Consider the following 25,811-nt stretch of genomic DNA (forward strand, 5'->3'; position numbering starts at 1 on the left):
GATATGTGTGTTGGTGATAGCGATTTAGTGGCATCTCTGCTCAAAAGGGTCTAACTCCAACCTATCCATTGGGTTTGAGGTTTACGGATAAGGATTAGGCGATTTGCAATTTCAGTTGAAGATCCAAAGCTCTTTCCTCAGCTTATTACTATTGCCTTTAGCTGTGTCTTTTATGTTTAAGCTTCTTCGATTGGTTTTTAGTCAACAGAGGTGGATTAATCGGAGTTCTTATTCTCTTTTGAGATTTATGGATCCGTATTAGATCTTCACTTCTGTTTTGCAGTTGTCGGCGAAATACAAAAGAATCTATCTTCGATCTTCACTCGACGTTAGTTTCATTCTCCGGCGGAATCGATTGCTTCAACGACGAAGGATGACGACGGAAAACTTTTAGTCTCCTCAAGTTACACGTGTCTTTGTTGTTGACATGTGTCTTTTGATATTTTAATTTGATCCAATCTTCTTCTCTGAGTGATGCAATGTTGGGCCAGATGGACTTTCTTTATTAGTCACATTAAACCACTGTATGTTTTATTGAGTTTTTGCTCGGTTGTTGTGTGTAATGTTTTATATCAATAAAAATCCTTGGGGTTTGACAAAAAAAAAAAAAAAAAATCTTTACTTGGGAAAAAAAAAAGATGTTATGGCATTTGGAAAAATAATTGAACAAACACAGTTCATCACATTTTCAAGGAAAGGAAAAAAAAAAACTCGAATTGCACAAACCCAAACTATAATTGGATTTTCAAACTAATTTACAAACCCAAAAGTTACCCGACGTCGTTTTATTGGCTCAATACAGGAATAGATGGAGAGATGAGAGATTGTAATAGTTTCAAAATACGGATAATTCTGGAAATCTCCACAAATTACGGGTCCAATTGGAAATTAAATAAAAACGCGTATCTTCTCTTCTCTTCGTCTTCATCAAAACAAAACACAATTCAAAAACAACCTAACGAAAACAAAAATCAAATCTCTCCGCTCTTAAACATCTTCACCGACTGTGAACATTTGTGTTTCTCTCTCGTTTCCAAATAAAGTTTACATTTTTATTTTCCGAATAATCACTTTTTGTGTGATCTACAATTTGTGTGGTCGTGATAATCAATGACGGAACCGGAGCGATTAGGAGGAATCTCCCTGAGTTTTCCGGCGAATGAGGAAGATAACGTAATTACATCATCACCAAAGACTCTTCCCCGGAGACTCCGTCGTCGTCTTCTCGAACCCAAGAGTCCTGTCTCAGCCGAAGAGATCGATTCCAAACTCAGAGAAGCTGATCTCCGTCGTCAGGTAATTTTAAAGTTTGAAACTTTACGTATGGGTTGTGTAAACAGAACGGATTTTGAAAAAAGATCGTTACTTTTATGGAATTTTTGCAGCAATACTATGAGTCGTTATCGAGTAAGGCACGACCTAAGATGAGAAGTCCGAGATCAGGTAGTATAGAGGAGCTTAGTCAGAGACTTGAATCAAAGCTTAATGCTGCTGAACAAAAGAGGTATGAATGAGACTATCTTTTTGGTGATTTTGAACAATAGAGGAGGAATTGTGAGAATTTAATCAAAGTTATTGATAGGTTAAGTATTCTGGAGAAGGAGGTGGCTCGTTTGGCGAAGATGGATGAAGCGAGACAAGCTGCAAAGAACGGACTTGAGCAACGGGTTGAGAAAGAGCGTGATGAGTTAGAGAGTAAGGTTGAAGAAAGGGTTTTAAAGGCAGAGAAGAATAGGATGCTTCTTTTTAAAGCTATGGCACAACGGAGAGCGGCTAAGAGACAACGAGCTGCTCAGAGTTTGATGCAGAAAGCTATTCAGGAGAAGAGGTATAAGGAGAGTGTGCGTGCAGCGATTTATCAGAAAAGAGCAGCTGCTGAGAGTAAACGGATGGGGATTCTGGAAGCGGAACGGAGAAGAGCGAACGCTAGATTGACACGTGTGTTTGGTGCTGCGAGTTCTGTGCAGAATCAGAAAGAAGCTGAAAGAAGGAAAATGAAGGACCGTTTAGAAGAACGGCTTCAAAGGGTATGTTAATACATTCTAGCCTTTTCTTTTGGAAGACCATATTGCAATTGGCCATAATTATCATTGTTGTTGTGGCATTTGTTAGGCCAAGAAACTGAAAGCACAATATATGAGGCGAAGAAGAGGAAGAGACAGTTGTTCATCTTCAAGATCAGAAACATTGCGAAAGAACCAAGTGCATCTTGTGAGGATGTTAGAAAGGTAAGTATATTTCCCTGTAAGATTATGTAAGATGTTTCACTGTCTTACCTTGATGGTCTGATGATTGTCCTTATCAATCTCAGATGCTGGAGGAGGTTTACAAAATACAAGAAGTCTACTTATGGCTTGGCTAGTGCCTATAACAGCCTCGGGATCAATGAAAAATCCATCGAGTCAGTACCGTTTGAGCATTTTGCCATTCAAATGAACTCAGTTTCTGTTATTCAAACAGTGAAAGAATTGCTTGATCGCTTGGAGATCCGACTCACTCTATCTCAGGGATCCAATATGGAGAATATTAATCATCTTCTTAAACACATCTTTCCCCCAGCTCGAAGAGGAAACTCAACCAGTTCCATGAGTAAAGGAGAGAAAAAGTCACCTAATTCCAAGAAGACAGGATATCAAAAACTTAAAAAGATTGCGAGATATCCAGCTAGAATTTTTCTTTGTGCCTACATGATCAAGCAACATCCCGGTGCAATTTTTAGAGGAAGAGGTGAACATGAGATTGCTCTAGTGGAATCTGCAACCTATCTTATTCGGGAGTTTGAACTGCTAGTGAAAATTATATTGGAAGGACCAGAATGTACTCTCCCGGACAATGTATCTTTCGTAGCTCCACGTCCAAAAAAATTCAGATCTCAGCTACAAGCATTTGATAAAGCTTGGTGCTCTTATCTGGAGGGATTTGTTGTTTGGAAAATTAACGATGCTAAGCTTCTTGAAAAAGATAAAGCCTCAACTCAGGAGCCAGAGCTGTCTGCGGTATCGAAACATACTTCCTCTCCCAAAATAGTAGACAGTGGCGTGAATCTGAAGCCGGTATTTCCCATGCCCCTCTTTTGCATTTACCTTAACTGACTTTGTGTACATAAGCGTAAAGTAAGCTTATTATGCTGCACAATTATCTGAATAGCAGACCATGTAAGGCCAGAAGCTTGATAGGGAGAAAATGACTTACCTTTCTTTTTTCTTCAGCTGAAGGCATCTCCTCCAACTAGTCGGGCTTTATTCTCTGAAACTGATGGAGAACGAGAATCAAAAGCACCTGCAGGTTCGCATCTTCCATCTTCATCTTCGCCGGGCTCATCAAATTTGTCCCCCTCTTTGAACAGTGGTAATATATTCAATCTGGATAACCTTTAAAGCTCGCTAGATAATCTGGCAACCCTTCAACCTAACACAAGTTTTATCCAGCAGGAAGCGAGGGCATTTCTACTCCAAACGTGGCAGCTAATAGCTTTGATGCAGCATTGGCTAGTGAGAACGAAGTAATCGTAAATGAAATTGTTCATGACAATAGCAGTAGTTTTGCTGATAGCTTCGACACTAACACTGGGGATACAAGCAACATTCAGGTTCATAAATAGAAGCTCCATAAGGCTTGTGATATATGCTGACTTCACTATTCTGATTCGCTAAGTTGCACTCGAATATTATCGACTTGACTCATATTTTTTCACTTTTGCGATGTCCCAGGTGAGGGTTAAGGAGACAATGGAAAAGGCTTTCTGGGATGGTGTCATGGAATCCATGAAACAGTCGCAGCCAGACTTCAGCTGGGTTATAAAACTCATGAACGAAGTTAGGGATGAGCTCTGTGAGATATCTCCCAAAGATTGGAGACAAGAGATTGTTCAAACTATTGATACGGATGTGCTGTCACAGGTAATTCTTACTACAGTCTTGTCTTTAAGTGTTGGTACAAAAGATATGTTATGTACTTAATGTCTTTTTCTCTTGGCATGATTCAGTTACTGGCTTCTGGAAATGTGGACATGGGTTATCTTGGAAATATTCTAGAGTTTTCCCTTAGCATTTTGCTAAAACTCTCTGCTCCAGCTAATGAGGAGGAAATCAGGAGTACTCACCATAAATTAATGACAGAACTTGGAGAGATAGTTCCAACTGAAGGCCAGTCAAATTCTTCATATGCCATCTTAATGGTTAAGGGGCTACGCTTTGTCTTGCAGCAGATTCAGGTATGCACATTTTGTACTTTTCGTACTTCGTGGACATTGTAATTGATCGTTCTATGCTTTCTGGACATATACTATGAACTAGAAACTTGTAGATGGGTATATTTCTATAACTTTACTGAATAGAGAATAGGGCAAGGTTCGCAAGTAGCTACCAACTTTCGAATATAATGTTACCATAATCTCCACAAGCATAACTGTAATAAACTTCCCTTTTCATGTAGTGCACTGTGTTAACCACCACTGCTAATTTCTTTGAAGTTTTTTGTACCCTCTGAATAAATGCAATACAGACCTAGGGAATAAATCTGGTAGTGCATTTTCACGTCATATGTCCTTTTACTTACAGATTCTAAAGAAGGAAATCAGCAAATCTCGTTTGAAACTCTTGGAGCCGCTTCTCAAAGGACCTGCTGGTCTGGAATATCTGAAGAAGTCATTTTCTAGTCGGCATGGTTCCCCAGACCAAGCGTGTTCCTTGCTACCATTGACAAAGCGTTGGCTTTTAAGTGTTCGAGGAGAGGCAGAGAGGGAGTGGAAAGAACACAAAGATGCTCTTTCTGCTGTCACAAACAACCACTCTGGATCATCAGGCCTCCCTTCGACCACCATGCGAACTGGAGGCAATATCTCCTCTGTTTCAAAAGTCCATACCCCTTCGTCTCCGTTTCCAGGTTTGGTGTCAATCTGTCTACTTTATTTATCTTAATGGGAAATTTTCTTTCCTAAGATCTCACTTTAGCTAACACAAACCAACTGGTTTAATCATTTTATCATATATGATAAGCGAGTGATGGATACTAAAAGATACTAAAAGATGCTTCCATGACACTTTGGGGAATCCACTATGGTCATTTGTTGTTCTATGTAATCATAGTTGCATGCTGGTGATTTTCTACGCAGGAATTGAACAGTCAGAGTGCAAGGGAGAAACTGTGGATCTTCTTGTTCGTCTCGGCCTATTAAAATTGGTGAGCGAAATTGGTGGTCTTACTGTAGAAACTGTCCCTGAAACATTTCAACTTAACCTCTCTAGGCTGAGAGCTATTCAATCCCAAATCCAGAAAATCACTCTAGTCTCCATCAGGTCAGTAATGACAAAACCTACCTCTTGATTTCACAGTTATGATTATAAAACCCTCGTATTAACCGCTCTGTTTCTTTCACTTAGTGTATTGATCCTTCAGCAAACACTTTTAAGCGATAACTCAGCCCCGATTGACATGGAGACCATTACATGGACTTGCATAAACCGGCTTTACGAGATGTTGGATGCAAAACCTGATGCGGGTCTTTCAGAAATCATGGAGACACTCTCCGAGCTTCTTGATTCGAATGATGCAGAGACAAAGAAACAAGTACTTGCAAACATGCTTCTGAAAAGCTTACAAGCAGGAGATGCAGTATTCACACATGTATCGCAGACCATATACCTAGCCATTACAGCCGCGGTTTTGGCAGGAAACAACACAAAGAGAAAGCAGTTGGTGGAAATAATGCTAAGAAAGATCGGAGCAGCTTCTCTCTCGGACAAGGTCACGGAAGTTTCAGACATTCTAGTTCTTGTGGCAACAGTGTCACGTTCTGTTCATGGATTGTGGTATGAAGAATTGCTGAAGAAACCAAACTAAAACAAGACTGTGGACCAGTGGACTAGTATGGCTTGTCTATGTGTGAGTCTATGATTTTAAGTGTTTGTAGATAAGAGTTATAACTTATAACAACACACCACGTTTGTATTTATAACAATATATTAGCTATGATTACTCGTACATCTGTAATACACTGTACGTACAAGTATTCCGGTTATTTATATTGTGATTGATTCTTATTAAACCAAGTCTAGTTTCAGTTTGGATCCGGTTATATCATTTTGGGGCTAACATCATTTAAATTTGGTCCTCCAGTGACAATACGAACAAAGTGTTGTTGGGGAAAATGTCCCTACAGACTAAAGAACTAAAGGTGAAAGCTATTTTGTACAGTATTTGATTATTTGAATTAACACCAACTGACTATAAAAGTTAAAGAAACACATAAACAAAAGAAGACAGTTCAGCTTTGTGACAAAATTATTTGAAATTTTCTGTGTACTACAGAACTTGTTATCGGTAACAAACAAATACTTCCTTTTAAAAGTTTTAGTTCAAGTTTATTATTGTCAAGCATTAATTTAGTTGTTTATTTATATCTAACTCCTTTAGGTTTAGTTGGTTGTATTTAATCATTTTTTGTCGATATGAAAACATCTTGAATGAAGAAAACGTTTCATAATATATTTTGCTTTTGTATTTAAAACATGAACGGTAGATTTAACTAGTGATGATAGAGATGTTAGGTGAGAGAATTAAACAAACTCTGATCTAACAAATTGTTTAGTTGGGATGATTTTGCAGGTGCTAATTTTTATCACGATATATAGAAAAAATTTATAGTTAAAATTTTTCTAAAACGAAACGATAAAATATTTTTACTTGTAAATATGGTTAGCCTCAACCCCTGTTTTAGAAATCGCTAGGCGTTAGTCGGGCGGTCGGGATGGGCCTAGCGTCTAACGAGAAAATAGGAGATTAAACGGGGATTAATCGGGAACTAGTTTTTGGGTTATTTTATTAAATTAATAGTAAATTAAAAATATATAGTACTAAATATATGTGTAATTATGTTTGTGTGAAAAGAAAAATATCAAATAAAATATAAAGCTATAGTATTGTCTTTAAAATTACTATAAAAACATAAAAACATTTATGATTTTAATTAAAAGTTTGTACATTAGTTATTTTAAAATATCATAAACTCTTAATTTAAATGTCTAAATAACAAAAATATATATATTTGATTTATATTTGGCTCCAAAAATAATTGGTATATACAAAATTATGCGGGAATTAATCGGATTAGACGGTATAATCGGATAATCGATGCTAGGCGGGAATTAGTCATTAATCGAGGCGGAGAGGATGGGCCTAGCGATTTTACGACGCGTAATCGGTGCTAGGCGGAGATTTTTAAAACAAGGACCTCAACTATAGAACATGCGGAATAGTGTTCTCGAAAACATATGTATGATTGGAAAATTCTATTTACTACATATGTGTGATATTTTGGTATCATATTTATTTTTTTATTTTTTTTTGGTTTTAATGTTAAGATTTCATTCCAAAAGCGTTTACAAGTTACAATACAAGCTTACCCATTATCACAAGAACAATAAGACAGAGAAAAAGCGATATTTACAAATGCGGCCAAAAACGAGTAAAATAAGTTAGAAAGAGGGAGGAATCAACGCTATGCCCTGGGAAGGACAGGAGTTTATCCCGCATAGAACGATCCATGACAAGTCGTAGTGCAGCTGGTGGTGAGGAAGTGGCGGAGAAAATCCTAGAGTTCCTTTCTTTCCATAGGTGGTAAACCACTGTCTGAAGGAGGAGTTTGAGGATTGCTGAGTCCATGGCTTGATGCGGTTGATTTAGAAGAAGGATCTGGGAGATGGCTTCGTCAATAGAACGTGGCGGGATGGGAAGTACACGGCTAGCAAAGGAGCACCAAATCTCTGAGGAATAAGAGCAGTTGAAGAACATGTGATGGTGGCTTTCCAAACCAGTCGAGCATAGAACACAGGCAGCAAGGATATTCATGCCCCACCCTCGAAGGTGATCCCTTGTGGGGAAACGTTGAAGCACAGCTAACCAAGTGATAAAGGAGAAACGCGGTACATGTTCGCAAAACCATACAACCGCAGCCAAAGGAACTGGCGGGGAATGAACTCTAAGCTGCTCCCAGGTTTCCTTAGAGGAGAAAGATGAGGAGAAATTCCCAGTAGCATTGCGCCAGAGGAAAGAATCTGCACCACTGGTAGAAGTGGGGGCGGGTAGTTCGGTTAGAGCTGCTAGCAGAGTTAGAGAGTTGTTTGATCGGGCGGCCGGAAGATTCCAGTCCCCATTCCTTACAGCATCAGCCACCTTGGCGTCTTTTCTTATGCGCAGTTGTCTTGGTCCCGCATCACCTATAAAGGTAATGAGCTGCCCAAAGTTTGTCCAAGTGTCATACCAGAAAGACGTGTTACATCCGTCTCCCACCTTACATTTAAGAAACTCAATAAGGGTGGATTTTAACTGGAGCATGCTGTTCACAGTTTTGGAGAAACGACCAGCTTCTGGAGTTGACCAATAGCTTCTCCTTGAGAAAATATTTCCTTTCAACCAAGCAACCCATAGCAATACGGAATTTGAGAAAAAGGTCCAGAGTTGTTTAAGCCTGAAAACAGCTGCGAAGTCTTCCAGCAACTGCAAACCAAGACCCCCTTCCTCCTTTGGCCTACATACATCTTTCCAGGCCACACGAGCACCAGCAGCAGAGCCTGTCTTATTCTTCCAGAGGAAAGCGGAACATAGAGAATCCACTTTGGCATAGAAGCGCTTAGGTAGCACAAAGACACTGCTCCAGAAATTCACCATACCATATATCACAGAGGCAATAAGCTTTATCCTCCCTGCAAAGGAGAGGGATTTTGCGGTCCAAGAGTGAATTTTGTTTGTGATCCTCTCCAGAAAAGGCTGTAACATTGCGTAAGTTATCCTGGTTGGACTTAGTGGGAGACCAAGATAACGGGTGGGGAAGGAACCTAAGCTTATCCCAGCTAGAGCACTCAAATCAGCAGCTTCAGATTCGGAGTAACCTCCAAAAAGATTTCTGACTTAGACGGGTTCATGTCCAGCCCCGACATGTCCTTAAAACCACGCATCACCTCTGCAATGCCCTCCAGGGAACGACGAGAACCATTAGAGAACACAAACAGATCATCCGCGAATAACAGATGGGTGATTCTTGGAGAGGAATACTGAGGGTGAAGCTCAAGCTTTTCCTGGTCCGCCGCTTTCTCTAAAAGCTTTGATAGTACCTCCATAACCATGATAAATAGGTAGGGTGACAACGGGTCTCCCTGTCTCAACCCTTTAATCCCCTCAAATAATCCTGCCAACGCTCCATTTATAGCCACCGAGAACATTGGAGAAGATATACATTCCTTAACCCATGTGCAGAAGATAGGCGGAAAGTCTTGAGTTGCCAGAATTTTTAACACAAAGTCCCAACAGACAGTATCAAAAGCCTTTCTGATGTCAACCTTAAGCATAGAACTTTGTTGACAAGAAGCAAGCGGGTAGTGCCTGATTAGCTCCGAAGCTAGAAGGATATTCTCACCAAGCAGACACCCTTTAAGAAACGCGGCTTGATTTGGAGAGACACAATCCTGAAGGAGCGGCTTTAGTCTGATTGCAATTATTTTTGAGATAATCTTATACACCAAATTGCAACAGCTAATGGGTCTATAATCACCAAGCTTGCAGGCTTCTGGGAACTTCGGGATTAGTGCAATCTTTGTGGTGTTGAAATCCTTGAGCAAGAGATCATTCCGAAAAAACTCATGAACTGCCCATACTACATCTTCACCAACAATAGACCAAGAAGCTCTAAAAAACTCCACCGAATATCCATCAGGTCCAGGGCATTTGTCCAGAGGTAGTGCAAAAACCGTTTGAGTGATTTCCTCCTCAGAGATGACCTGACCAGAGCTAACTTGTGCACCTCAGAACATCAGAAGGGGAGAAGCTCAGCAAGAGTAGAGGTAGAGCATGGAGATATCACTATGTTTGTGGTTCCCAGGATTTCTTCAAAGTAGTTTGCAACATGAGATTTGAGCTCTGATGCACCTGATATCCTTCTGCCATTCTGATCTTGGAAGAAATGGATGTGGTTTTTGGTTAACCGGAAGGTGAGAGTCTTGTGGAAATAGGATGTATTCCGGTCCCCAAGGTGCATCCACTGAATCCAAGATCTTTGCCGATAGAATTTCTCCTCCGTCTTGCTTAACAACCACCATCTTTCCCGTGTCAGATATTCCTCCCTTGCCACATCAGGACCGGGATTTGTGAGGATAGAACGATGAAAAGCATCCAATTTCGCTTCCTCTGCTTTAACTCTCTGAGAGATGCCACTATAGTGCCTCTTATTTAAGCGTTTGAGCACATGTTTCAAGCACTTCAGAGATCTAGCGACTTTAAATTGATTTGAACCAGAAATAGAACCACAGTTCCAAGCCTGTCCCACCTCACTGGCATACTCAGGATGATCAATCACATGATGAAAAAACTGGAACGGTCGTGGGATAAAACGCCTAATCGAAGGGACAGAAGACCATATTGGAGTATGGTTAGACTGTTTTGGATCCAAGTACTCGACAAACGCATCCGGGAATAAAGAGGCCCACTGTTGATTAATCAGAGCATGGTCAATTCTCTTAGAGTCAGTATTCCCTTCACTACAATTCCACCAGGAGAAGAGTAGACCTTTCGCTTGCGCCTCAAACAGTTCAGCTTCCTGGAAAGCAAAATTCATCTCGTCCATACCACCAGTATCGACGTCCCTGATTTGGTGATCAGAATGCTGAGAAGTACGCAGAATCTGATTGAAGTCGCCAAAAACCGCCCATGGGTGGCTTGAGACTGGGGTGGTGGAGTTCAACTGAACTAGCTCCTCCCAAAGACAACTTCGCTGCTCAACCTGGTTAAAGCCATACACAAAAGAGATTGTAAGACTAAAATACATCACATGTTACCATCTATGCCGAAGCTTGATAGACCACCAAAGAGATACTAGGATCCCAAACCACTACTATCCTTGTCGTGTTGTGTTGGTCAAAATTACCAAAAAACTTCCAGCCATTTGGAATGGCATTTACAACCCTCCTATCATTACTCCTTCTTATGTGTGTTTCCAAAAAAGCTCCAAAAAGAGGCTTACGGATGTTAATCCAATCCTTAGTCATACTCTGTCTTGAACTGCTATTCAGCCCTCTTATGTTCCATACAAAAAACATGATAATGGGTAGCTTAGGGTAAAAAACCGGCCTTGCGGCCAGACTTCCGACGAGTCACGATAATGAAAGGCGACTCAATATCTCCTCCGTCGACTCTATCGAACTGCGTGGCATGAGGAGTGCTATCGTGGGTAGGATCTTTACTTGGTGAAGTTCTTCCTGACTCCAGCTATGGAGAGTGAGCTTCAACCGCTTCACTCTGAGAGCCTCCGGCGTACGTAGGGACTGGGGCAGGGAGAATAGGGTGGTGAACCACTGTTCTGGATCCGCCAGAACGAGATAGACTACCCTTTCGGGAGAGCCTTTCCCGACGGGATGGTCGACCTCTCCTGCTAGAAGATCGTCCTGTCACTTTTCTCCCGGAATTTGAAGGTGTCTTTGCTCTGCAAACACTAGTAGCATGTCCATACTGGCCGCAGGAAGAACACTTTGGCGGTAGCCAAGGGTAAGAAACATCCACATCTATTTCCCGGCCATCGCTAAATCCAGTGATCACCCTAGTAGGGAGTTCCTTCAAGAGATTTACTCGAACAAGGACTTTTGCAACTTCAAAATTTTCTTTCCTCGCTATTTCAGGAGCAAGAGCGACTGGTTTCCCTACCGCGGTGGCAATCCTCGCCAAGCTCTCCTTGTTAAACAACATGTAAGGCACACCTCTGAGTTCCACCGTCAGAATAGCCGAGGAGATAGGTGGTGTGTCAGGGCTAAAGTCTGGTGACCACGGGGCAACAAACATCGGGTGCCCAGCGATATTCCACATAATGCGACTAAGGATAGTGTCCTTTACCTGCGGTGATAGCACCTTTAGAAGGAAAGTCCCTTCGCTTATTCGATGAACAAAGATTCGCGGTCCTGATCTAGCCCAAATTGCATTGGCCACTCCAATCACTCTACCCATAGGAGGCGAGGGGCCGTGAAATTGAGCAAAGATAAAATCTTTGACTCAAGCTTTGCTGCTTGGATGTTCTCATCTGGAATGAGTACATATGGGACGCCTGAGACATGCTCCGTCAGTGTACCAATCTCCTCCAAGCAAGAAGAATCGCGCGCCATTGTAGAGTACTTACGTGGAACAGGAGGATTTGCTGCACCGGAGGGTGGACCTGCGACGATGGTAGACGGAGAGGTGTTCCCTAAGGCCGCCACATCGGAGGAAAGACCATCAACAATGCGTGGGGAACAAGCTAGAGCAGTCTCATTTCCAAAGACTGAAGGGCAGATAACAGAGGGTAGACCCGAGTCCACCGTCAAAGCTCCACCGGAGGCTGAACCTTCCACAGAGAGAGCAGGTGTATCGACGGAACTAAATCGTAGATCTACAAGAGACGCGATGCTCGAGGGAGTCGCGAGATCTAGATCTGCAGCAGGAGGGGCTTCAGATGGGGTATGGGGATCAGATGAGACCTCCGGAGGGAGTCCGAAACCAAGTCATCGTCAGGAAGACCAGTAAGGGGGGGAGGCCTGCTGACGCCAGCTAGAGCATGAGAAGTTATTCGAGCAGACTTGAATGAACCAGGAATAACACCGCGTAGAGTTTTTTTTCTTTTTCTTAAAACCTATGAGAGAAATTTCTGACGGGCGTTAGAGGCGAAGAGAAGTGTTTAGAAGAAAAAATGTATGATATAATAATGTATATATCATATCGACTCTGTTTTTTTTTTTGGTACCATACTTGGTATCATATTTATTTGAGAAATAGCCCTCATATTTTCTAGGTTTGAATGTTTGATATAAACGAAGTAATTTTGTAAGAATTTTGTTTTGCTATATAGTTTAGTAATGAGAAACTTTTCACTTATTAGCTAAACCACTTAGAATCCTAATCTGTTTTTGTTCTTCTCTACGTTGATAACTTGAGTGCTACTAGCAATTCAACCCAAAATGTAATAAAGAGTACTAACTACTAAAACCCAAAAATATATGCACGAACATGGGGTGTATCATTAGGTATTGGTGGTTACAACTTACAACAAAGTGGCACAATTTAATAAAGCACCGGTTACATTTACTATTTTACTTTAAAAAGGATAAAGACATCTTTTACTTTATTATTAGGACAGCTTTTTGAGTTGTAAATTTACAACATTTACATTGGATACCCTCTTCTTTGACCATTCTCTCTCTCAAGCCTCGACTCTCTAGTAGTCAGTCTCTCTACCTGAAAAACCCGCTAACGTTGCTCTCTCTATCTGTCTCTGTCCCTTTCTTCTACCTTTTCCAATACAACTCAAATAAATATAAAATGTCTCAAGATTCTCCAACTACTACTACTACTCCGCCACCACCTTCAACCTCCGGTGAAGAAGTAGAGCCAAAGCTTGTAACTCTGGAATCAGAGGAGGCACCGGAGCTAATTCAACCGCCGTTGGCGACTCCAGAGCCAAATCCTCAGCTACCTTTAATGCCGGAGCTAGAGCAGCCTAACCACGTGACGGAGGAGGATTTAGAGCAGACACATGAAGTGACTTCGGAGCTAGAGGGTCTCAACCACGCGGCGGAGGATTCAGAGCAAACACAAGTAATGACCCCGGAGACAGTGACTTTGGAGCCTAAGGTTCATGCGGCGGAGGATTCAGAGCAGACACAACAAATGACGCCGGAGACAGTGACTTTTGAGCCAGACCCGTCGGACGATGAGTTAGAGAAGACGGAGACAGAGCCATCACAGAAACTGATGTTAGAGCAGAGGAGAAAGTACATGGAGGTAGAAGATTGGACTGAGCCGGAACTACCGGACGCGGCGGTGTTAGAAGCTGCAGCATCCATCTCTGAGCCGAAGCAAACGGAGCCTCAGGCGGTGTTAGAAGCTGCAGCATCCATACCTGAGCCAAAGCAACCGGATCCTCAGGCGGCGGCACCACCTACTACTACTGCTTCTTCCGGTGAATCTAGATCGCTGGCTGATATGATGAACAGAGAAGAAGCTGAAGCAGAAGAGAAACCAAAGATTCAGATTCCTCGTAGTCTTGGCTCATTCAAAGAAGAGACAAACAACATCTCCGACCTTTCAGAACACGAGTTAAACTCACTTCACGAGCTCCGTCACCTTCTTCAAGAATCACAAGATTCAGGCAAAAGCTCTATATGGGGTGTGCCGCTACTCAAAGACGACCGAAGCGACGTCGTTTTGTTCAAGTTCCTAAGAGCAAGAGACTTCAAACCTCAAGAAGCTTACTCAATGCTCAAGAAGACACTCCAATGGAGAATCGAATTCAACATCGAAGAGCTTGTCGATGAAAACCTCGGAGACGATTTAGACAAGGTTGTGTTCATGCAAGGACAAGACAGAGGGAATCATCCTGTCTGTTACAATGTCTACGGTGAGTTTCAGAACAAAGATCTTTATCAGAAGACGTTCTCGGATGAAGAGAAGAGAGAACGGTTCTTGAGATGGAGGATCCAGTTTCTTGAAAAGAGTATAAGGAATCTTGATTTTGTAGCTGGTGGTGTTTCAACGATCTGTCAAGTGAACGATCTTAAGAATTCTCCAGGACCTGGTAAGACTGAGCTTAGGTTAGCTACTAAGCAAGCTCTTCATCTTCTTCAAGACAATTACCCTGAGTTTGTCTCTAAACAGGTATGAATCTTTAATTACATAGACAATGAAAATAATGTTTTGATGATTGCTCAGATCTGATATGGTAGAATGTTGAATGTGTGCGATCAGATATTCATCAATGTCCCATGGTGGTATCTTGCGTTCTATAGGATTATTAGTCCTTTCTTGACACAAAGGTCAAAGAGCAAACTTGTTTTCGCAGGTCCTTCAAGATCTGCAGAGACACTTTTCAAGTAATAACCAAATCTTTTATGTTTTGTTTTCGAATTGTTTTCATAACTATTGCAAAATGTTAAGCCACTCCCTTGTCTTTTGGTTTTATAGGTACATTTCACCAGAACATGTCCCTGTTCAGTATGGTGGACTAAGTGTGGATAACTGCGACTGTAACTCGGATTTTACACATGATGATGTCGCTACTGAGATTGCTATTAAACCAGCTACTAAACAAACCGTCGAGATTATTGTTTATGAGGTGAGACCCTTTTGATATTGGACATTTTATACAAGTATTTTGAAACTCCCATTTCTGTGTGTTTGAATGTGAAAAGATGTCCAAAACCTACTTCTTACATTTGTGCCTAAAAACACTTTGTATGCAGAAATGCACGATCGTGTGGGAGATAAGAGTAGTTGGATGGGAGGTTTCGTATGCAGCAGAGTTTGTTCCAGAGAACAAAGAAGGGTATACAGTGATCATTCAGAAACCAAGAAAGATGGCTACGAAAAATGAACCGGTGGTATCTCAGAGCTTCAAAGTTGGGGAAGTTGGTAGGATTTTGCTCACGGTCGATAACCCGACTTCAACCAAGAAAATGCTTATCTACAGGTTTAAGGTTAAGCCTTTGCCATGTGAGTAAGTAAATCGCATCTTACTTCATGTGTTGCTTAGTTTAGAATTATTATGATCATATGATTGTTAGTTGTATTTTTTTCTTTTTCTTTTATGTATGGTGACTTATATGCTTGTGTGGTTCTGTTTTGCGCTAATTCTTTTGTTTTTATATTGTATTTTCTCTCATATCCAAATTTCTCCCAAGGACGATGATGTTTGTGTGTTGAATTGCTTTTAAAGGGAAACCAAGCCTTAGGCTTCTAGTAGTATCTTCAAGTCTAGTGCATAGTCTCGTCTCTAAAGTCTAAAAGACTAAAACATTCATTGCCGTAATTGTTTCGCATGAGTACTTTTACGTGCACTAGATTGCAAAACAAAAATATCATAAATTGTAATTTATAAGACTAATCATGATCAATTGTGACTAACATCAATGACAAGGATGGGTATGCTGATAACAAAGTTGATGAATAAAAATGGTCACAAACTATAAAAATTAAAGTAAAAACATAAATTGAGATTAATTGGACATATATTCATTTTATCTACATTTTAAAGTTTGAAGTAAAAAAAGGAATATTCACATATAAAATTTTGAAGTAAAACAAAATAAAATTACGACAAAAGAGGAACCCTAGTTAAATCACGTTTGTGATCGCCGTCGTCATCTTCGCAAATGGATCTAGCCAAACTCAACTGATCATCTAAGTATCTATGAAGCAAACCACTTTCTCCATTCTCATCTTCTACTTCAACTCTATCCTCACATCTCCGGAGCCGTAAAGCATCTTCATCAACGGCGACGACTTCTTCTACGGCGGAGGAGGAAGGTGGAGGTTTCACGAACCGGCTGAGGATGAGGCTGAAGATCTCGACGGCACATAGGAGAGGGATTGAAAGACAGAGAAGAGGTAGAAGGAGAGGTGAACAGAGGAGAAATAAGAGGATGCGACGCCACGGCGTATGGAACCAAGATGCAGCGGTTAGCATGACGTCAGCGGTTGATACGGCGGAAGGAGGCGGCGGCGTGCATGACTTGCTACTTTTGTAATATAAGACATTTTACTTCTTTTTTTATGTACATATTTGACGCTTGCCGACCTCGTATGACATTTTTTTTTTTTTTGGCTAAATTGTGTACTAGTTAATAAAATTTAACAGTTGGTTTTGAAGAGATGTAAATAAATTTGGTGAATGGTTGAACTATTTTTTAGGTTGACATAAGTAATAGATTGTTTGACATAAAAGACTTTTACGTAAACATTAGTGATTGTGTACATCTTAACCTTTTTTTTTTTAAGGAGATTATTATTTTAGTTTAAATTAATATAATCTATATCAACTGAATAATAAATAATTAAATACTAAAACTAACTGATGTGAAGTTACATATAGACTATTTTCAATAACAGATTTGATGCAAGTTTTCACCTTTAATCCTTAAATAAGTCGACAAAATTAGGAAGATCAACAACAATGTTTTCAATCTTTGAACAGTTTGAACAGACTTTTTCAATATCATGTCACAGACAAAAACAAAAAGCAAGCAAATAATAATACTAATTTCTTGGCGAACAAGCATTTTTGACTATTCGTATTTTCTTGAGGCCCAAACATATTTGGTATGCTCCTCAACCTCAATATATATATATATATATTAATATATACAAGACATTAATAATAATCCAACACTTCATCAAGTCTCAAATCAAAGTAAGCAAACATGAAGAGTGAAGGTCGTCATCAACGCATCGTAAGGACGGGAATGATTCATCCGCAGGGCTTTAATCCGCGACCCACCAACCGGCTCTATTCACCACCGGCTAATGGAATATTTACCAAAATGCCATCAAATACTACCAACCATTCAAATTTCACTGGAGAAAGTGAACGGTCCAACTCCAAGTATAGTAATTGCCATGTGTCGCCGGCTATCAAGTCGAGCCACAAATCTAAGGGTTGCCGTAAGATACAGCCGACAAGTTGGTGGAGTGAGGATAAGTTAGACCGGTTCATTGGGTCGGACTCGTCTTCTGTTAAAGAGATTTTGGATATGTTATGGGATGAAGAACATGATGAGCATTAGTTATCATCTTGTCTAATCATTTCATTTGGGATGTATGAAAATTATTGTTTTTTAATTTTATGTTTGAACTTTTGATCAACAATGATAATAATTATGGGACGAAGCAAAATTAATTTACAAAAAAAATATCCTGCAATATAGCACAAAGTTTTATCTAGTCATCGATTAAACAAAAACTATATAAAAACAAATCTTGAGAAGAAAAAAATTAAGATGTCATAATTTTGTTTTTATGTGGGTTAGTTTTTATTTCTCTAACCAGAAAAGCAGTGTTCTCTCCTCGAGAGCGATTGGCACTGTTCATAAACCCCAATTTGAAAATCCGCGGCCAGCTGAATCCTCGTCGTATGGCTGGAGCCCCGGCGCAAATCCCCCGGTTCCCCCAGACTTTTTCCCCTCTTCCCTTCTTCCCCGACAAAGGGTCCTTTCTGGTCAGAATGATGTGGAAATGGCAATCCCAGATCTAGATCCTCCTTGTCCCTCAATTCTCCCGTCACCTGTGACGGTGGATCAAAACCTCATCTCGGCTCCGCGCCCTGGTCAAGGCATCCTAGGCTCTTCTCCCTCCCCCACCTTGGCTGCTCTTTCGACCTCTCTCCAGCCTCTCCCAGGGAAGCCGGTAGTTCCTGGATTAGTTTCTCAAATCAACTCTTGTGAAACTAATCCTCTTACTTTGAAGGTTTCCTCAGCGAGTATTTCGGATTTCAATTGGGCTTCGAGATGCAAGGGTGCTTCAAAGTTCCCGAATACCGCAGTTGAGGTTTCTGTTTCGGGTGAAGGTAATCCTCGTGTTAAGGTCCCAAATGCTTTTTTTGAACGAAGAGCTCGCCTCCATTCAGATTACATAGTGGGTATCTTCTATGGAAATGCTCCTTCCTATGGTAAAGTATGGGCTGTCCTAAACTATCTTTGGGGAAAGGATCAGAAAGTTAAAATCCATACTCTCTCTAAGAATGCTTTCCTATTCCATATCCCCTCGGCCCCCTTAAGGAATGAGATCCTTCAACATGAACTCTGGCGTGTTGGGGATTCCCCTTTCTTTGTAACTGAATGGAAGGCGTCTTTCAGTTTAGATCCTCCATCACTGCAGAAGGCGCCACTATGGGCTACACTCAATCAAGTTTCTTTCGATCTGCTTACTGATGAAGGTTTGAGTTTTCTCTCTCGTCCCCTTGGAAAAATTGTTGATGCAAAGCCGTTTTCAACGGTCAGTTCAGCAGAGATCAAAGTTATAATAAATCTTAAAGATCCTCTCCCGAAAACTATAGAAGTCGAAAGAGAGGATAGGGAAATTGTGGTGATTTTTGTCTCGTATCCGTGGCTCCCACCTCTCTGACCTGTTTGCAAGGAATTAGGTCACAAATCTTTCTTGTGTCCTAAATGAGATTTGAGACAACCCACCGGGCAAAAGAGAAAACAATCGAGAAACGAAAAAATTTAGCTATGGTTACTGTAAACCCGTTTGCTATTCTTCAAGGTGATTCGGATCAGTTAGCTGAGGTAACAGAGAAAGCTATCATAGTCGGGCTACCTTCCCCTTCTCATCACAGTGGTTCATCTTCCTCTTCTTCCTCTTCTTCCTCTTCCAAGCGCTCAAAGAAAAACCGTAAGTTAGCGCTCGTCGATCCTCGTCTTTAGGCGGTGGCACTCCTCTGGTGGCAGGGGTTAGCCACAAATCCCATTAACTAATATATGTCGGATACATTTTTTTTGGAACGTGTGCAGTTTTAATGACTCCTTAAAGCACTTACCCTTTGTTCAATGGATTAGAGCACGACGTATAACTTTTGGGGCACTTTTGGAGACGCACGTTAAGGAATCAAACAAGAACCAAATTTTATCAGTTCTGGGACCAGAGTGGTCTGTTTTTGCAAATTACCAACAGTCGGATTTAGGGCGTATTTGGGTTGTATATAAGGCCCCTACTATCATTACCCATCTTTTCTCGGATAGTCAGTCTGTTACTTGTGAGGTGCAGCTGGAAGATGAGCTACCGTTTATCTTTACCGCCGTATATGCTTTCAACACGGTTGAAGAAAGGTGTCTCCTATGGACCTCCCTCAAAGACACTTGTATCTCTTTTAACCTGAGCTCTCGCCCCTGGCTTGTTGGTGGTGATTTCAATGAGATCCTGAATATTGCGGAAAAATCATCCATCCATTCCTATCACTCTACGTCTACAATGAGGAGTTTCAGGGAATGCCTTTCAGATGTTGGGTTGTTTGACCTCGCTTTCCAGGGACCAAAGTTCACTTAGTCAAACCATCAAGCTTCAAATCTTGTTGCCACAAAGATTGACCGGGCCTTGGTAAATGGTCAATGGATCCAGTCTTTCCCCTCGAGCCACTGTACGTTTGAACCGCCTCAGTTCTCTGATCACACTCCTTGTCATATCAGGATCAAGACCCCTCCACCCTCCTTTGGTACGAGGCCTTTCAAGTTTTTTAACCTCTTAACAAAATTGCCCAACTTTGTGGATGTAGTTGCAGACTCGTGGAGATCATTCGGTCCTTCAGCCTTAACCCTCTCTGATTTCTGTCACAAACTAAACCAGCTGAAAAGACCTTTAAAGACTCTGATGAAGGAGAGGTTCAGTGACATTGAAAAGAGGGTCTTAGAAGCGGACCAAATCCTCTCTCAACTCCAAGTTTTGACCCTAAATGACCCCTCCCCTTTCAACGTGGCCCAGGAGTCGACTGCGAGGCAATTTTGTCTATCTCTGAGGATCGCTGAATAATCCTTCTTTAGACAACGGTCTAGGATCAAATGGATGGAGGAGGGTGATTCAAACACAAGACTCTTCCACGCAATGATGAAGTTCAGAAATGCCTCGAATGCTATTAAATACGTTCTTAGGCCTGATGGGACAAGGTCGGAATCTTTGAGGAAGTTCACAATCTAGCCGAGAGGTATTTCTCATCCATTTTGTGCTCTCCTAGAGGGGATTTCTGCCCTTTCCTTCAGAGTTTCCTGGAAAGGATCATACCCTCCATTATATCTCCCACTCAGAAAACCTTTCTTGCCGCTGAGGTTACTACTATCGAGATAAGAGAAGCTCTTTTGCCTCTACCACTGAATAAATCACCGGGTCCTGATGGCTTTCCAGTTGAGTTCTTTAGAGCGTCATGGCAAGTCATTGGTCAGGAATTTGCTGGTGAGGTGCAGGAGTTTTTTGTCTCTTCCTTTTTGCCGACTTGTGTAAACGCAACCTCCATGGTCTTGATCTCAAAGCGGCCAGGAGCAGAGAACTTGAAAGATTTCAGGCCAATCTCTTGCATGAACACTATATATAAGGTTATTTCTCGGATATTGTCTGACAGGCTTAAGCGAATTCTCCCTTTTGTAATCCTCCCAAATCAGAAAGCTTTTATCAAGGATAGGCTTTTGATAGAGAATGTCCTCCTGGCTTCTGAGGTTCTGCAAGGTTATCATTTGTCCTCCCTTACGCCAAGGATTACCCTGAAAGTGGACATATCAAAAGCTTTCAACTCTGTTCGATGGGATTTCGTAATCCATGCTCTATCCTCTTATGGGATTCCTGACCAATTTTTGATTTGGATCAAAAGTTGTATATGCTCCCCCAGTTTCTCCATTAGCATCAATGGAGTCACGTCGGGGTATTTTAAAGGAAGGATCGGTCTTAGACAAGGGGAACCCTTATCACCTATCCTCTTTTTTCTGATGATGAATGTTCTCTCGATAATGCTCAATCAAGCGGCTCAGGATGGCATCTTGCTATCACCCTAGGTGCGAAGAAATGGAACTCACTCATTTGTGCTTTGCAGACGATTTACTCATCTTTTTGGATGGGTTCGAGGAGTCCCTAGTTGGAGTTTTCACAGTTCTGTCACAGTTTGAGAAGTTTTCTGGACTATCAGTTAATATCACAAAGTCCTCTATGTTCTCATCAGGTGTAAGTGAGGATACCCTTCTCCATATAAGATCTAAATTCCCTCTCCCGTCAGCCGCCCTGCCTGTCAGATACCTTGGTCTTCCTCTCTGCTCGAGAAAGCTTTCTATAAGAGATTGCGACCCCCTTCTTTCCAAGATAAGGGCAAAACTGAACTCTTGGCAGCACCGACACCTTAGTATTGCGGGCAGATTACAGTTGATCTCAACTGTTATAGCTGGGATAGTTGGTTTTTGGTCCAATGCCTTTTTCCTGCTAAAGAAAGTAATCAAATGCATAAACAGTCTCTCTAGCTCTTTTCTGTGGCATGGATGTCTGGACAAACCATCAGGTGCAAAAGTTGCATGGGACAACCTGTTATTTCCTAAGAGGGAAGGAGGACTGGGCTTACGTTCATGGTCCTCTTGGAACGAAACATGCGCTTTGAAGCTTATTTGGATGCTCTATTTCTGGGCAGGTTCAATCTGGGTGGCTTGGGTCCGATCCAAATATTTCTCTTCTGCTTCTTTTTGGGCTCTAAATGAGAATTCCTCTCAAGTCTCTTGGCTTTTCAGGAAACTACTAAAGCTGCGTCCCAAGGCAATCAAGTACCTCAATATAAAGTTGGGTACAGAGGAAGACACTTTTTTCTGGTGGGATCCTTGGGTACAGGAAATGTGGTACTCTTTGCGACGGTCAAAACCGCAGGTTCCTTGGTTCCCTCTTGTCTGGCACAAAGCAGCTGTACTGAAACACTCGCTGGCGGTTTAGTTGTTTTTGCTCAATCGTAATCCAACTCTAGATCGTATGATCAAGTGGGGTCTAGATGTGGAACCGATATGTCTCCTCTGTGGGCTGGTAAATGAGACCAGAAACCACCCGTTCTTTCAATGTGACTACTCATCAGCCATTTGGTCTGCTATGTCAACTAGGATGGAGCTCCCTTCCCCTCCTTTGGTATGGGACCAAATCATCAAATGGCTTCCATCTGCCTCATCTTCTGCTATCACCTCCTTGGCCCTACTGCAAGCTTGTATCTACGAAATCTGGAAAGAGTGAAACCGTCGCTATCATGAAGGTGTTACCCTTCCGCACAATATTGTCCTAAGGCGTGTAAGTATGGCTGTTAAGGACAAGTCTATAACCCTACGGTACAGGTCTACAAAGCTTGGTGAAGCTCTGAATGTCTTCTGGACCTCACACTGATTGGTTTTTCTTTCTACTTATAAGCTTATGTATGTTCTATTTTTCTTTCACTTTTTGTTTAGTGAGTTATGTGCTCACTCCCACTTTTTCCCCTCCTTATTTCGGTTTTCATTACTATATCTGGTTCTTGTATGATTTCTTGTAAACTTTTTTATTTATTTTATAAAAAGATCCTTTAACAAAAAAAAAAAAAAAAAAGTAACGCAGCTAAAATAAAAAGTCGCATTTTTCAGATATATCGGCAATAAATAAGTTCAACTGAAATTGTCGGACTAAGAAGGTGGACTGTACGAGCATCCATCGCGAGTGGTTTGAATAAACTGAGTGGTGTAAACCATAATCTTATTATTACCAAATAAAAAAGGAAACAAAAGAGAACAATGACGTTAAAGCAATGTTACTCTGTTACGCGCTGACGTATCTCTAACCTTTTAGGTTCTGTACTATCTTAGTCAAGTGTTTGGAAAGTATCTTAATCAGACGGTTAGGGTTCTTTATTAATTACTAGCCGCAATTTTTGTATTTGACAAAAAAGAAAAAAAAAATAATAATCCAAGAACAATCTGGTCTGCTGCTGAATTAAATTAAAGAAAAAAAAACAGAGCAAGAAACAAAAAAAAAAAATGTAAAGAAAAAGAAAAAGAAAAAAACTTTAGTAGTGTTGTCTATTGAAACCAGAGAAAAGCCAAAGGGGATGCAATCAACATCCGTCGGTAGTAGCGGCGGTGGAGACGACGGAGGAAGCAGAGGAGGAGGAGGAGGGGGGCTGAGTCGAAGTGGACTGTCTAGGATCCGTTCAGCTCCAGCGACTTGGCTTGAAGCTTTACTTGAGGAAGATGAAGAAGAGTCTTTGAAACCTAATCTTGGTCTCACCGATTTGCTTACCGGGAGCTCGAACGATTTACCGATAAATCGTGGCTCGTTCGAGTTCCCTATTCCGGTTGAGCAAGGGTTGTATCAACAAGGTGGGTTTCACCGACAGAATAGTACTCCGGCGGATTTTCTCAGTGGTTCTGATGGATTTATCCAGAGCTTTGGGATTCCGGCGAATTACGATTACTTATCCGGGAATATCGATATTTCTCCCGGAAGTAAACGGTCTAGAGAAATGGAAGCACTCTTCTCTTCTCCTGAGTTTACTTCTCAAATGGTAAAAAATTGGTTTTAAAAAATCATTTGGGTCAACCAAATTTAGTTCATTATTTGTGGTCTGTTTTTTTGTTTACCTTCCAAAAATAGGATGAACTTAACTAACTTAGCACTTGTTTTTAGATTTGTCAAGTTGTTTGAAATTGTAGTTAAACTGCTGACTAAAGTTCTCGAGATTGAAAAGACCAGTCTTGTCTTAAAATTGACAACTTGTGTGTTTTTCTGAACCAAAGCCAGCAGCAGCAAGTTGCAGTTTTTATTTTAACCAAAAAAAAAATATTGCAGTTTTTATTTCTCCTTTTGTTGTTGTACTCTATTGCTTTGGTGTGTGGTGTGAACATTAAAGAATGCTCATATGGGCAAATGGTTGACGAGAACATAAGTCCACATGATGGTATATACTATATACTTATTTGGTAATGTCGATTTTGGTGGCTAATGTATATATATATGTATTGATCCTCCACACCATATGGTACATTAATATTACTTGGATGGTAGGGAATACATGTATAACATATGCATTGCGTGATATTGATTAAGATTTTAAATGTTGACTGGCTCTTTCCGGAAATCTTTTCTGTAAGTAGAAAGGAGAGCAAATCAGCGGTCAAGTTCCTGCCGGGGTATCAAGCACGACGGATATGAACATGGAGAATCTTATGGATGACTCGGTTGCCTTTAGGGTTCGTGCTAAACGTGGTTGTGCCACTCATCCTCGTAGCATTGCCGAGAGGGTAAAATATCTTCAATCTTTTCTTTCATTTCATTGAAATTTTGTGATAAAGTTTTATATCTATACTTTTAATTCATGGAAGCGATGAAAAAGGTTCTATATTTACTTTCCATTCATAGAAGTTAGTGATTTACAATATGCTTCATTGAACATAGAACTGCTCTGTTCTCTTCCTTGTGAGTTTCGAATAAGCATTTATGTATTCCTCCTCCTTTCATTTTGTAGGTACGAAGAACGCGAATAAGCGATAGGATAAGGAAGCTACAAGAGCTTGTACCTAATATGGATAAGGTAATATCACTATCAAAGTAGAAACAATTTGAATTGACTAAGGATGTCTTATACGATTATATTGATTGTAAATGGGTCAAATTTTATAGACGTTTTCAGCAAGGTTAGAAGTTAGTGGTTAATAATTTAGCCTTAAAGTTAAAGAGACCATAAAATATGACAGTTGATGATTGTGATGCAACTTCAAAATTACGGTGGTCATCTCCGGTACTAAGGTTTAAACAATTCAAATCCAATGGGAAGGATCTTGAAAATAGACTCAAATTGTTGTCCCTTCGATCAAATAGCAGACTTTTTAAAGCGTGAAGTATGAATTTGGTTTTATCTCCCTATAGATCATGAACAAACTGAGGAAAACTTCTCGTTCTCGCATATATATATATATAGGCTCTAAGAACATCCGTTTACTTTTTTTTTTTTTTTTTTTTTTTGTTGCAGCAAACCAACACTGCAGACATGTTAGAAGAAGCTGTAGAATACGTGAAAGTTCTTCAAAGGCAGATCCAGGTAAATGATCTAAGTGAATATATGGTAACCCCATAGATGATTTAAAAATGATTAGTAAAAGAAGTATATAGTAAAAAAAGAGTTTTTAACATTGAATTATCCATTTCTGATTTGGTTTTAATTTTGGTGTGCATAATTTAGGTGTTAACAGAAGAACAGAAGAGGTGCACATGCATCCCTAAAGAAGAACAATAAGGTCTGCCCCTGATTTGTGGATAAATGGCAATGATCTGATCGAAAAAGTCGAAAGATGATCTTAGCTTGAGTTAGATGGGTGTGTCAGGTTGACAAGTATATTATTTGTTAAATGGATGTAGGGTGTAAAATATTTTTTTTTGGTACAATAATGAAGAAAGTTAACAAGTTAATGGTAGCACATATATATTCTTTATAAGAAATGACTTTTTAGAATGTATTCGTATCATTAATTTGGATTTAAATTTTTTTTTTCAGTTTTTCACTCTGT

The 25,811-nt window shown here is 40.6% G+C and overlaps 7 protein-coding genes across 8 annotated transcripts; 5 read left to right on the top strand and 2 right to left on the bottom strand.

Moving 5' to 3' along the window:
- Positions 1-842: 842 nt before the first annotated feature.
- Positions 843-6,046, top strand: LOC104709559 (uncharacterized). 2 transcript variants are annotated; one of them, XM_087461633.1, is made up of 12 exons: positions 843-1,296; positions 1,386-1,504; positions 1,583-2,027; positions 2,113-2,228; positions 2,312-3,053; positions 3,210-3,348; positions 3,429-3,589; positions 3,711-3,899; positions 3,986-4,213; positions 4,560-4,884; positions 5,114-5,297; positions 5,382-6,046. In XM_087461633.1, the coding sequence occupies exons 1-12, from the start codon at positions 1,111-1,113 to the stop codon at positions 5,839-5,841; spliced, it is 3,294 nt and encodes a 1,097-aa protein (XP_087317759.1). In that variant the 5' UTR covers positions 843-1,110; the 3' UTR covers positions 5,842-6,046. The 2 variants fall into 2 exon arrangements, with proteins under 2 accessions (XP_087317759.1, XP_019084300.2); XM_019228755.2 differs by having other exon boundaries at positions 3,432-3,589.
- A 1,397-nt stretch (positions 6,047-7,443) lies between these two features.
- LOC109125941 (uncharacterized) lies at positions 7,444-8,334 on the bottom strand. The gene has a single exon (XM_019228756.1). It carries the CDS (start codon positions 8,332-8,334, stop codon positions 7,444-7,446), a length of 891 nt encoding a protein of 296 aa, XP_019084301.1.
- Positions 8,335-13,102: 4,768 nt separating this feature from the next.
- On the top strand, positions 13,103-15,750 carry LOC104707228 (patellin-5). The gene is made up of 4 exons (XM_010423534.3): positions 13,103-14,664; positions 14,755-14,879; positions 14,971-15,121; positions 15,249-15,750. The coding sequence occupies exons 1-4, from the start codon at positions 13,330-13,332 to the stop codon at positions 15,504-15,506; spliced, it is 1,869 nt and encodes a 622-aa protein (XP_010421836.1). The 5' UTR covers positions 13,103-13,329; the 3' UTR covers positions 15,507-15,750.
- A 233-nt stretch (positions 15,751-15,983) lies between these two features.
- Positions 15,984-16,601, bottom strand: LOC147940124 (uncharacterized). The gene has a single exon (XM_087463170.1). The coding sequence runs from the start codon at positions 16,469-16,471 to the stop codon at positions 16,097-16,099; it is 375 nt and encodes a 124-aa protein (XP_087319296.1). The 5' UTR covers positions 16,472-16,601; the 3' UTR covers positions 15,984-16,096.
- Positions 16,602-17,173: 572 nt separating this feature from the next.
- On the top strand, positions 17,174-17,654 carry LOC104707229 (uncharacterized). The gene has a single exon (XM_010423535.2). The coding sequence runs from the start codon at positions 17,205-17,207 to the stop codon at positions 17,565-17,567; it is 363 nt and encodes a 120-aa protein (XP_010421837.1). The 5' UTR covers positions 17,174-17,204; the 3' UTR covers positions 17,568-17,654.
- Positions 17,655-17,686: 32 nt separating this feature from the next.
- Positions 17,687-22,777, top strand: LOC104707231 (uncharacterized). Its single transcript, XM_010423536.3, has 2 exons — positions 17,687-19,173; positions 19,293-22,777. The coding sequence occupies exon 1, from the start codon at positions 17,800-17,802 to the stop codon at positions 18,901-18,903; it is 1,104 nt and encodes a 367-aa protein (XP_010421838.2). The 5' UTR covers positions 17,687-17,799; the 3' UTR covers positions 18,904-19,173; positions 19,293-22,777.
- Positions 22,778-23,187: 410 nt separating this feature from the next.
- On the top strand, positions 23,188-25,756 carry LOC104707232 (transcription factor bHLH81). The gene is made up of 5 exons (XM_010423537.3): positions 23,188-23,812; positions 24,402-24,548; positions 24,773-24,838; positions 25,277-25,345; positions 25,487-25,756. Exons 1-5 carry the CDS (start codon positions 23,357-23,359, stop codon positions 25,538-25,540), a joined length of 792 nt encoding a protein of 263 aa, XP_010421839.1. The 5' UTR covers positions 23,188-23,356; the 3' UTR covers positions 25,541-25,756.
- Positions 25,757-25,811: the final 55 nt, after the last annotated feature.

The sequence above is a fragment of the Camelina sativa genome, chromosome 8, assembly GCF_030686135.1.
Source record: "Camelina sativa cultivar CO46 ecotype springtype chromosome 8, ASM3068613v1".
NCBI lineage: Eukaryota > Viridiplantae > Streptophyta > Magnoliopsida > Brassicales > Brassicaceae > Camelina > Camelina sativa.